Source organism: Numenius arquata, chromosome 3 (genome assembly GCF_964106895.1).
Source record: "Numenius arquata chromosome 3, bNumArq3.hap1.1, whole genome shotgun sequence".
NCBI classification, from domain to species: domain Eukaryota; kingdom Metazoa; phylum Chordata; class Aves; order Charadriiformes; family Scolopacidae; genus Numenius; species Numenius arquata.
This window is the reverse complement of record NC_133578.1, coordinates 19,523,721-19,534,698: the sequence shown is the minus strand read 5'-3', so window position 1 is coordinate 19,534,698 and position 10,978 is coordinate 19,523,721. Positions and strand designations below refer to the sequence as shown.

Here is a 10,978-nt window from a genome sequence, read left to right as displayed (position 1 = left end):
ATCATTGGGCAGGTGATGGAACTGCATGTGAAGTATAGTTTGTATTTACAAAAATCTCCCTATTATAAAATAATGGCTTGATTAATGACATAATGCAGTTGTTTGGCCCACCACGGCAACATTCATACAATGCAAGATAAGATACTGAAATCACAGATTGCATTCTAAGAAATACTGTACCCATGTTTCACATGAAAGGATGTGGTGGTGTTTTTCAACTAAGGTGAGAGAATGTTTTAATACATATTTTTAATATATATTTTATATATATATATATGAGACTATGTTCCAGTTACATACAAATCTGAATATTAAATACACTGTATTAAATCAAGGAAAACTTCACAAATACAGAATCTGACCCTGAAATCCTCATTGCAAAAATAATCCATGACTTCAAAAGGACAGCTTGAGGAGGAAAGGATTATCCTTGTTAGTTTGTTCACAGGGTCAGATCAGTTGTTACTTTAAAAACTTTAACGTTTGCCTGCCAGTTTGGGTCTCCTGAAATCATTTATTTGAGTTAGGTGATTAAAAAAAAATTGGAACAAGTGTTTTCAGGTTCATTTTGAATGAAGACTATTAAGTATTCTCACACAGAAAAAGTAGCAAAATACAGTACAAACCTATTAACAGGAAAGTTGAATTTGAAAGAAACTTTGCTTGTTAAATTTATGGTACGAATACTGATAAATGGCCAGTATCAGCAAAGAACATGGAGATTTTTTGCATTGGCTACTGCAGACTTTTACACAGATACTAGACAATGTAGACATTTAGACAAGGTGAAATGAGACAAATATTGCACTACGTTACCTGTGCTAGTTTGAGATGAAAGACAAAAGTTACAAGGTCAAATCATTTATATTTAGTGGTTGTGGCACTCCTTTCATTCGTTTGTAAAAAAATTAATCGAAGAACAAGTCATAGACAAGTCTCCCGGTCAACACCTTTCCCTGAGTCAGCTTTCTTCTCTGTTCTGAGTTCAGCACTAGGAAAAGAAGGAAAAAAAAAAAGAGTTACAGCAGCGCCATCATATATATTAATGATCTACCTGAAAACCAACACCGCACTGATATTTTAATTGATTTTTCATGCTGCATAGCACAAACTGGGAAGCAAGTGAAAGTTTCTGTGCTGAATGGTACAGAAGACATCAGCCAGCATTTCAGTGATGAGGTAGGTAGAGAACTGAAGACGTACAGACAGACATGTCAGCCAGCATGCAAGCAGAGATAGCCACCTTTTTTTTTTTTTGGCAAATACAGCTGTTAATTGATTAAGTAATGGTAATGGTACAGTTCTCAGACAATCCCGGCGTTTTCTTAAATGACACAAACAAGAGGGCACAGTAAGTATTTCCTGTCTTTAAAATGTATGGTGTTGCTCAATGTACATTTAGAAGGAATGTTTCTGAACTAGAGCAGTGCAAGCCAATTTCCAAATGTAATATTTGGCTTTCAGTCTTGACTGGGGAGAGCAGGAGAAGGCTGGCGTGGTGGGAAGTGACGATACTCCCCATTTGGAGCTTAATACATACTTCCTCATGTATACATTCTACAGAAATAACTTTTTTTTAAAAAAAAAGCCTCAAAGATCATACAAAAGCCTTATCACTAAGATCTCTGAAGCAGAGTTCAAATGTGGATTCAGCTTTTTTTCCAATTAAACCAGAAAGCAATGTGTGTGCAAAGCAGATGACTTTTTTTTTTTGTGAATATGGTCCTAATTTAAAACAGCATAAATAAAAAGTCATGTTCTTGCAATGAGTTTCAGTCACACTACGAAAATGCAAAGAGGCTTCCACAACACAGGCAAACCAAGCCTTCAACAAAGAGTGGCAGGGTATCTAAAAGAAAAAGATGGTTCTGAGAACAAACCTGTATGAAGCACATAACCTACCAGGTTTCATGGGAATAATTCCTTAACTAGAATGAATGAGAAATACGCTGAGTTACACAAGGCTTAAAGAAAGCAGGATCAATTCTCAAATTCTTAAGGTGATTCATGCACAATTTTACAATCATCTGACATTTTTCTTCACATAAAAATTGCTTTAAGGATACAATTCAGTTCAGCCAAAGCTTACTTCTATGCCTATGGCAGCTTCCAGAGGTGTTAATGGAAATAGCTAAAGAATACCAACTTCTGCCACTTCAACTGCCAAATCTGTCACCTTCTGTAGAACAGTGATAGAATTGGGTATGTTACACTTTCTGCACACAAAGGGTATGCAAACAAATTCCTGGGGGGTGAATTTAAAGTGCAGCAGTACAGCAGGCAGAGAGTTACCTGTGCTTAGTAAAATCAAACACTGAGGATGTGTTGTGTGCCTTACAGTCTATAATATTTCCACGTTTTAGGTGCCTCTGTGATACCAGGAAAGTCTTCCTTCTATTTAGGGTTCACATCTCTGAGCATCTCCTGCAGATGTGGGCTTTAATGCCTTGAGAAATTTGGGAAAAAAAAAAAAGGACAAGTCCAGTCTTTTACTAGTAAAACACTTAACTGCTGGATCTGTAAGGGACTTAGAGCTCTCTTCCTCCCTACCAAGGAAGTAGTCTAACAGGCCTGAAAAGGAAGGTTTGGGATGTGAGATTTGCATATCTTCAGGTAGAGGAGGGAACTTAACACCATCTATGAAGTGATAGATACCTCTTTCTCCGGTACTTTAAAAGACCAGCTAGGACTACCTTCTTACATGGTCAGATCTTCTGCACATGTTTTGAAATTGCTATCTGAAGGGCTTAATATTGTTAGGACAGACAGAGGAATATTTAATTACGTGTACCAAGGAGGGCTATGTTTCAGATTGGTGCCTTGGTGGTCAGTTCTACCAAGACAGGCTCAAAAGCAGATGTCTGGGTCCCTAGAAATTTTAATAATGGTTGGAAAATTGTAAAGCTCAGGTGCCTCTACAGTTAGGCAACAGTTGACTAAGTAAATCTCATGTAAGTCTCCTCATTAGACACTTAAATACTATCATGATTCTGGGATGCAAGAACTGTCACACACTATACTACTTCACAGAGCCAGGGGCAGGGCAGATTTTACAACAGATATTATCCATGCATCAGGCTGAAAAGTCGTTTGTATAAACCTCTCCTGTCTAAAATCTCTTTGGAGAGGATCTTAGTTTATTATTGGCCAGTCTTTCATTGGCCAAGTCAACTTGGTATTTAATTAGTACGAAGAACTTCCAGATTTTATGCATTCCAGAAATCTCCCTATGTCATTAATTGACCAGTGCCTTACATAAAAGGCATTACATGAAATCATAGTACAGTATCATAATTAAATTATCCCCATTCAATAATATTTTGGGATATTTGTAAGAAAGTAGACCTGACAACAGGAAAAGGAGTATTAAACACTTCTGTAGTTGAACTTCAAAAGGCATCAGGAAAATTAGTTTCAAAACAAGGTGATTTTTTTTCCACAATGGTAAGATACCCTTCACTGAAGGGAACTGTGTAATTTCATACTGGTGATCTTGATCATTTGCAAAAATTATCCTTACAACTGCTACCATTCCAAGCTTTCTTTTTTCTCAGTACTCACCTAGGATTGAATTATATCTTCATGTAATATACATGCATTTAGGAATGTGTTTCTTTAGCTCTGTCTCTAATATGATTTAAGATTGCTGTTGTCTGTGGTTTTGCTTATCAGAAAGCAAGCCTTCCAGGTTTAAAGGTTTTTGAATCTACTTCTGTCTGCGAATCTGAGACAAGCTAGAGCACATGAAAAAGCAGGATTCCAGATTCTGTAAGAGGTTGCTGCTTTACAACAGGACACTTATACCTAAAACCATAAAACCTGTGATCCCTTAGTTCCTTTTCACTCGAGTCTTTGTTTTCATGAGCAAAGAATAGATTGAAAATGAGCTCATAAGAAAATGACTTTCTATTTTACTGCAGTGGAAAGGTCAAATCATCTTTTACCAGTGTTGTCTGAGCCACAGTCCGAGTTCTGTGTGGATGCTCTTTGCTCAAAGGATCTTTCAGGTAAAAACAGTACACGTTAACATGACCTATCATACTATCAAAGAAAGCAACATCCACTAGAAAAATTACAACTACTGCATACCCAGTGGCTGTGAATGTACCACATCAATTTCTTCTCTTTCTCCAGGCTTTCAGAGCCTGGACAGCAGAGGCACATAAGGTAAGAAATCCCTACTGTCCCTCCTTCTCCCGTGTACCACACTGATTTCACTGCGACAGGATCCTTTTCAGCCCATGCGCAGGGTGGAAAGCAAATCAGAACTACACTGCTGTTCTGACTGTCAGAGTATTGAAATGATCACATTAGTGGGCTGCTCCATGGGTGTCTGAAATGAAGACTCTCTGGTCATCAACTGTTGACCTTGTTTATGCTGTTTAGGGAAAGGAACAACACCGAAAGGCAGCATGCCATTTTGGGGTGACAAAATTAAAAAAATGTATTTCAGCACACATTTTTTTTTCTCTTACTGCATCTTTTCACCATAAAATAATTACCAGCTGTTTCAAACACGAGCTTGTTTTGAAAATTAGATTCAGAAATGGGCAGAATATAATTTTGTATTTTAAAAAGTCAAAGAATTAATGAGGAAAAAAAGGAATAAATTCAATCTAACATTTAATTATAATACATCTACAGTTTCTATTTTTAATACACAATAAATTTAAAATTTTAATATTAAGGACTTTGATGAAGACATTTTACATTCCTATTTGAAATTTCTTTTCATTCTGTCTCCCCAAAAATTAGACAAATCATTTGGGTTCCTAGGTGACACCGTTTGGAATTGGAAGATACAATCAAGGAAAAGGTTGAGGGACAGGGTCTTACCTTCGGGGAATCAGCATCTAGAGTGATTAGGAAGGGGAGCTTATGACAAAAATGTGATATAAAACAATTAAGTAGAAAATAGTTAAATTTAAAACTCATGGAAACACAGGAAAATCTCTCTTAGAATCCCACTGTGCCTGTATTTAAAATTTTCTTAGTCCTGTAATAACTGTAGCACAGACAGAACATTGTTGCTTCATTTTACATTTGTCTGGACTAGAATTTAAAAGTATTTAACTGTTTTGTGTACAAGTGAAGTAAGCAGAAAAATGAAAAGAAGTGATGGAATCTTAAAATTATTTTCACTCTACATATTAGTAGATTGCATTCAGAGTACTGGGCTCTTTGTATAGACATTTCCAAGGCAGTGATGACCACTTCTTTTTCAAGAAGAAATAACAAAAGCAAGCAGAACAAACACAACAGCTGTTGTGCAATATCCAGGTGTAGGCTGGTGGTTCATTAGACAAGCATCATGCTCAACTTCATCTTCCACTGTAGCATAATTAAGTTGCATGCCAATATTTGCCTCTTTCTTTTTTTTAAATAAATGTACATAGTGAATTTGTGTTTTGAGCTCAGAATATGACTGGACATAAATAAAAAGAAACCTCAAGAAATAAAACTGCAAGATGCTAGAAATCTTTCTAATCCCTAGCAAAATATTCTAATATTTGTTTGACACCAGTATATAAAGTATAATGTAGTAAAAAAAAATTAAAACCTTTTAGAAGGAAAGCTTGACTCCTTATCTTTTGCATTCTCTGAGGATATCAACAATGTCTTCCACACAGCAGTTTTTGCCATTTCATCAGAAATGTTTATCACAGATGGGTCATCTCTAGGCAAGAATAAAAGTAAATACAATAAAACAATGATCAAACAGTCATTGTTACTTATTAACTCTAAAATTGTCCCTGAAACCTGATAGTGACGACAATAAATGAGTGCAATTTAAGTTAAGAAATTATGTTAAACTTTAAAAATCCTGAACAATGACTTAAATAGTCTCTTAAAAATCTTTGCACTTTTTTAGCATTTTCCTCTTCCAACAGCAATTATCACAGTAACATCAATAAAATATATTGTTTCACTTCCAAATAATAAAGAAAAATGAAGAACTGTGAAATTAAATAGTGCCCAAGATCTCAGAGGATGCCAGTGGCATAGTTGGATTAAACAAGAATCCTAAGAGTTCCTAACAGTTCTCGAAGTACTTACGCTCTGAAACTCTACCTGCTTTTACAATGATTTTCAAAGCAATCAAAAACCTTAACAAATTCAAAAATTTAAGAGATCTAGTGAAAATGCCCCAATTAAACAAGTTAACCAGGAGCTTTAGGCAGTGCTTCATGGGCATTATGTCCTTAACTTTTTCTGGACTGCTCCAAATATGTATTTACACACTTAAGAATAATAAAGTCTTAAATGTTTTAAGGGCCTGCCTGTATATTATTCCTGACTTCATGGTTTTATGTATGGCTTGACATTCAGTAAGCTTTCAGTAAACTTCTTTTCACAATGTTTTGGGGAACCACTTTATCAACCAATGTCTTGACTGTTCTTTTGAGCTGTAGGACTCTTATTCTTACAGTACAGAAAGTCAGATATTATACAGGCAACTACCTAAATAAACACACTATAGATCAATACAGATCACACCTCAAGATAAATTAAGCTAAGTATTGCTAATTTAAAATAGAACAAAAAGGTATGGACAAAAGCAGAAAAAACCAGAGCATTAGAAGTGTGATGAATCAAGAGTAAGAAATAGGCTTAATAACGCAGACAGTTATTTGCCTTAGGAGATATTAGGGTAACTTCATGTTAAAATACAAGAGGAGGCGACTCTGAGATAGTGTTCCTATGAACACAACATTAATGCAGAAGTTACTATCAGCAGATATTTCAAACCTCTATTAAGAACTTCCTTTCTGAAAACCGTAAATGAGAGTCCTTACGGTCTGGCCACGTGTATTATTACTATCTATAACAGGTTTTCATACTTAAGTTGTGTCAACCCCGCATTATGCCTTTCTACCCTCTACAGTTCTTGAGTCACTTATTCTCTCACATAAATAGGATCTTAATTAGAATGTTTTAAAATGTAACACTGTAAGAACCTAGTTTTTTCTGGGTTGTGTTCAAAACCCATCCTGGCTCCCTACCAGCATCAGGATGAACTGTTTGACCTAGTCTACGTCTTCCTTTTGTACTGTGCATGTCAGAGGCCAAGGTTCGTTATGAATGGCCTGATCCTGCAGCCTGGCCCAATGGAAAACTTCAGCTCCTTTTTCCAGGGACTGTGAGATCAAGTGGAAAGACTAGAAAAGGGCTGAGCTTTTAAATGCTGCAGTATATGGTTCAGTTCACCTATCTGTATCCTACTACCAGACAAACATCCTCCTGACATTTAGTAAGCATTAAGAATAAATATTGTGGCATGTTTATTTTATTTGTGTAATTGCAACTCACCTAAAAGAGGAAAGGTATATTTTACCTGTAATGTCCTTCTAGTGGTAACTGAACAGTCCCTTCCTCTTCCATTGCTAACATACTTTGCTCTTCCTAGAAGGAAGGAATTTAGACGTGAGACAGGATATGATGTTGCGAAAAGTGAAATTTATATACTTTAATCCTTTTTCCCCTTTTAAGTGCTTAAGTTCTTAAAGATACTTTTCAACTCTTAATTTAAATATTTGTCATTTAAAACTCTCTATTTTAAAAGATATATCTTCACTTAATGTATTTTTCAATGCCAAGTAGAGGATACTTTTGTAATAATAAAGAAAGAGAAAAATTAGTAACACCGAATGAGTAACCGTATGGTGAATTTTAAATATGAGGCATAACAGGATATATACATTGCAATGTTAACATGCAAAAATTAGGGAAGCCAAATTTAAGTTTGCACTCACAGTTTTAATACTGATAAAGTCTTATTGCAATGAAAGGTAGTGAAACAAGAAACCAAAATTAGTTTTCACTTGAACAGGGAAAAAACTTCTGTGAGTAAAAGGAGTGAAGAGGTATCTACCAAAAATCTTTCTGTCAAGAATTTACAAACTTAGAAAATCTATCTTAGGGGGAGGGGAGGACAAAACAACCCCCCTCAAGCACCACGTCCTGCCTGCAAAAACAAAGGAAAACAAGTCTCTGTCTTTCAGACATCAGCTCAAGGCTCCACGGGAGGATTCTCAAGGCTCACACCCCTGTTAGGTCAGGAGAACCACAGCCAGGAGGTTAACGTGCCTTCACATGAACGTAACCATCAAATCCTGCCCTAAACTGTTGCACTGCGTGTATGAGCATAACAGACACCCAGAGACCTCCACATCTGTCTTCCCTTCATTTGATGGCTTTGTAACCGTTTACCCTGGTGTCTGTTTGAAAGCATGAGCTGGCTCTCCCAAAAAGAGCTTACGATTTTCTGGCAGATCACCCAAAACCCCACATGCATAACACACATTGATAAGTTGGTATTAGCTGGAAGAGCCAGTACAATTTTCCAAAGTAGCAGAATTTAAATCTTCTCTGCACAGAAATTTGTTTCTTCTATGTTTTAGCATTACAACTATTTTAAAAGTCACAACATTTTTTTCTCCAAATGGGAGAAACCACTTGTTCATTCCTGCCTCAGAAAGACTTAATGGATTAACATTGAAGAGGCTTCCAAAGGAGGTCTGTGAGAAGGCATGTATAATATCCACTATACGTGTACAAAGCCTTGGAAAAACATGGCCTAAAAATATAAAAACAACTTAAGTGATGAAATTAGGATCCAATCAAATAAGTTTCAGATCTTGACAACTATATTTCTGAATATTCTTGTGGGTAGAATACTTCTATTTTTAAAAGCCGTGTGATAGCAACTCTCCAATTAATTCCTTAGGCTGCATGTCAGAAGTTTTATTACTAGTTAATTTTATCATTTCCAGGCTTCACAGCTTCATAAGTTTTTGACAGTTGAACAGTTTTAATAATAGCTCCAAATATTTAGAAATGCCAAAATATGTAAAAATAACCTCTCAAAATAGACAGTGAATGAAATAAAGTAACACCAGTAGATTTTCCCGGTTTTGTTTTCTGATGCCATCCTATCAAGCATGGGAAGGAAAGTGACATATAACAAAAACACAAGGATAACAAGGAATTCTTTCCAATAACCAGACACACAAGAAGAGAGATACCTTGGTTACTTTTGGTTACTCTGAATTGTGATGACAACAGATACTGTGATGAAACAACACTCTGGTCTGCTTCGATTCCAGGGCGAAAACAATGACTCATGTATTTTAATTTCAGCCTAGTAGTTTTACAGGCACGTACTAAATAGTAAATAATCATCATTAAGTTTATCACCTAGGTAAAACCTTTCCCTCAAAAGATATTCTACGAAAGTTTGTTGAATGTATCAAAGAAAAGAAAGTTACAGTTCTCTTGGTTACAGGTGAGGCAGTGAGTTGTCAAAGGTCACAGAAGAATCCTAAAGGCAGAGAAATCTAGTTTTCATAGTTATATGTTCACATTATTAGCTCATGTCCTATTTCTGCAAATAGACTTACTAATAGGAATCCTTACACACGCCACTTCACTGATCTCAGATCACATCTCAGGGCAACCCCTAAGGATAAATTGCTGATTTATGCATTCACATTGTATAGTTTTTGCAGTACCCTTGTACCACCAAAAGGTTATGTCTCACAGGTCCTGGGCTTTTGCAGAAGTTTTCACAGCACCCTAGAGGTCATATGTACAACTGTCCCCAGAGCACTTCTGCCTAGAAGTGACCACAGTCTGCCAAGACCATGTAGCATCATCTGCAGCTTCACCTCCTACTGCCACCCCAGCCTCACACCATGCTACTGTTCAAAAGTGCTGGCACAGGACATGATTCCCATTTAAAATAACCTGGCACCAACATATTCTACCTACTGCTTCTGCAGGTAGTGCTTCTCCAATGAGATTTGTCCCTCACTTATTTGGGCCAAATACTGATGTTCCCTAACAGTTGACATCGATCAGGTGGCTGATACCAGGGACAAAGGGCAAAGACCTTCATCCCTTACACACCGAGTTACTTTATATTCCCACAGTTTTATATGATATTCAAACAAGCAATTCATGAAGCAGCAGCTAGATGAAAATGCTATCAAACAAATGCAAAACTGGTTAGAAATCTACCATCAGAAAGATATGTTTCACTGTCAAAATATAGGAACATTCTGAGTGGAAATGTGTAAGAATCTGTCCTGTATCAAGTTTATAAGAAATGGCATGAAATGCATATTCATTGAAAGATGATTAGGGGCTTGGAACATCTCTCTTATGAGGGACTTGGGTCTTTTTAGTCTGGAGAAGAGAAGACTGAGGGGGGATCTGATCAATGCCTTATAAATACTTAAAGGGTGGGTGTCAAGAGGATGGGGCCAGTCTTTTTTCAGTGGTGCCCAGTGACAGGACAAGAGGAAATGGGCACAAACTTGAACATAAGAAGTTCCATCTAAACATGAGGAGGAACTTCTTTACTTTCAAGGTGGCAGAGCACTAGAACAGGCTGCCCAGAGAGGTGGTGGAGTCTCCGTCTTTGGAGACATTCAAAACCCACCTGGACACGTTCCTGTGCAACCTGCTCTGGGAGGACCTGCTTTAGCAGGGGGGTTGGACTAGATGATTTCCAGAGGTCCCTTTCAACCCCATATCATTCTGTGATCCTGTGAAAGGAGACGAGGAGTCCAGATCTGAAAGAGTCAAGTGGGTGCTACTGCCACCGGCTGTAAGTAAAAGTCTGAGGATTTAGTTAAGAGGGGTAGGCAGTGTCACTGACTGTCATTAGAAAGTGGAAGTAAATTGTTCCTGCGGTAGCAGAAACCACTCTGCTGGCTCAGAGTGTAAGAGGCATACTGCACAGGGATATGACACTGCTGAGCAGGGAGGGCTCAAGGTGATGGCGTGTGACCTAGGTATGGCTCAGGTGCCACTGGGACATGCCATGCCCCTTAAATTCTGCAGTGCTCTCCTCAGCATCTCCAGCAGGGATAGGACCGGTCCCAACACAGCATCAAATTGCCCCAGGCATCTGAGAGCTTTCCTACAGACACAGGTTCATCCCTGCACATCATCTGAGTGGATCTCAGGAGCA

The 10,978-nt window shown here is 37.4% G+C and overlaps 1 protein-coding gene across 2 annotated transcripts in view; it reads right to left on the bottom strand.

The window, feature by feature from the left end:
- Positions 1-924: 924 nt before the first annotated feature.
- The window catches only part of SLC4A10 (solute carrier family 4 member 10), a 129,715-nt gene continuing 119,661 nt past the window's right edge, over positions 925-10,978 (bottom strand). For both annotated transcript variants that reach the window (XM_074145996.1, XM_074145997.1), the window contains exons 23-25: positions 7,337-7,404; positions 5,561-5,677; positions 925-991 (exon numbers count right to left, since the gene is read on the bottom strand). In XM_074145996.1, coding sequence (XP_074002097.1) covers positions 925-991; positions 5,561-5,677; positions 7,337-7,404 — 252 coding nt within the window. The remainder of the gene's footprint in view (positions 992-5,560; positions 5,678-7,336; positions 7,405-10,978) is intronic.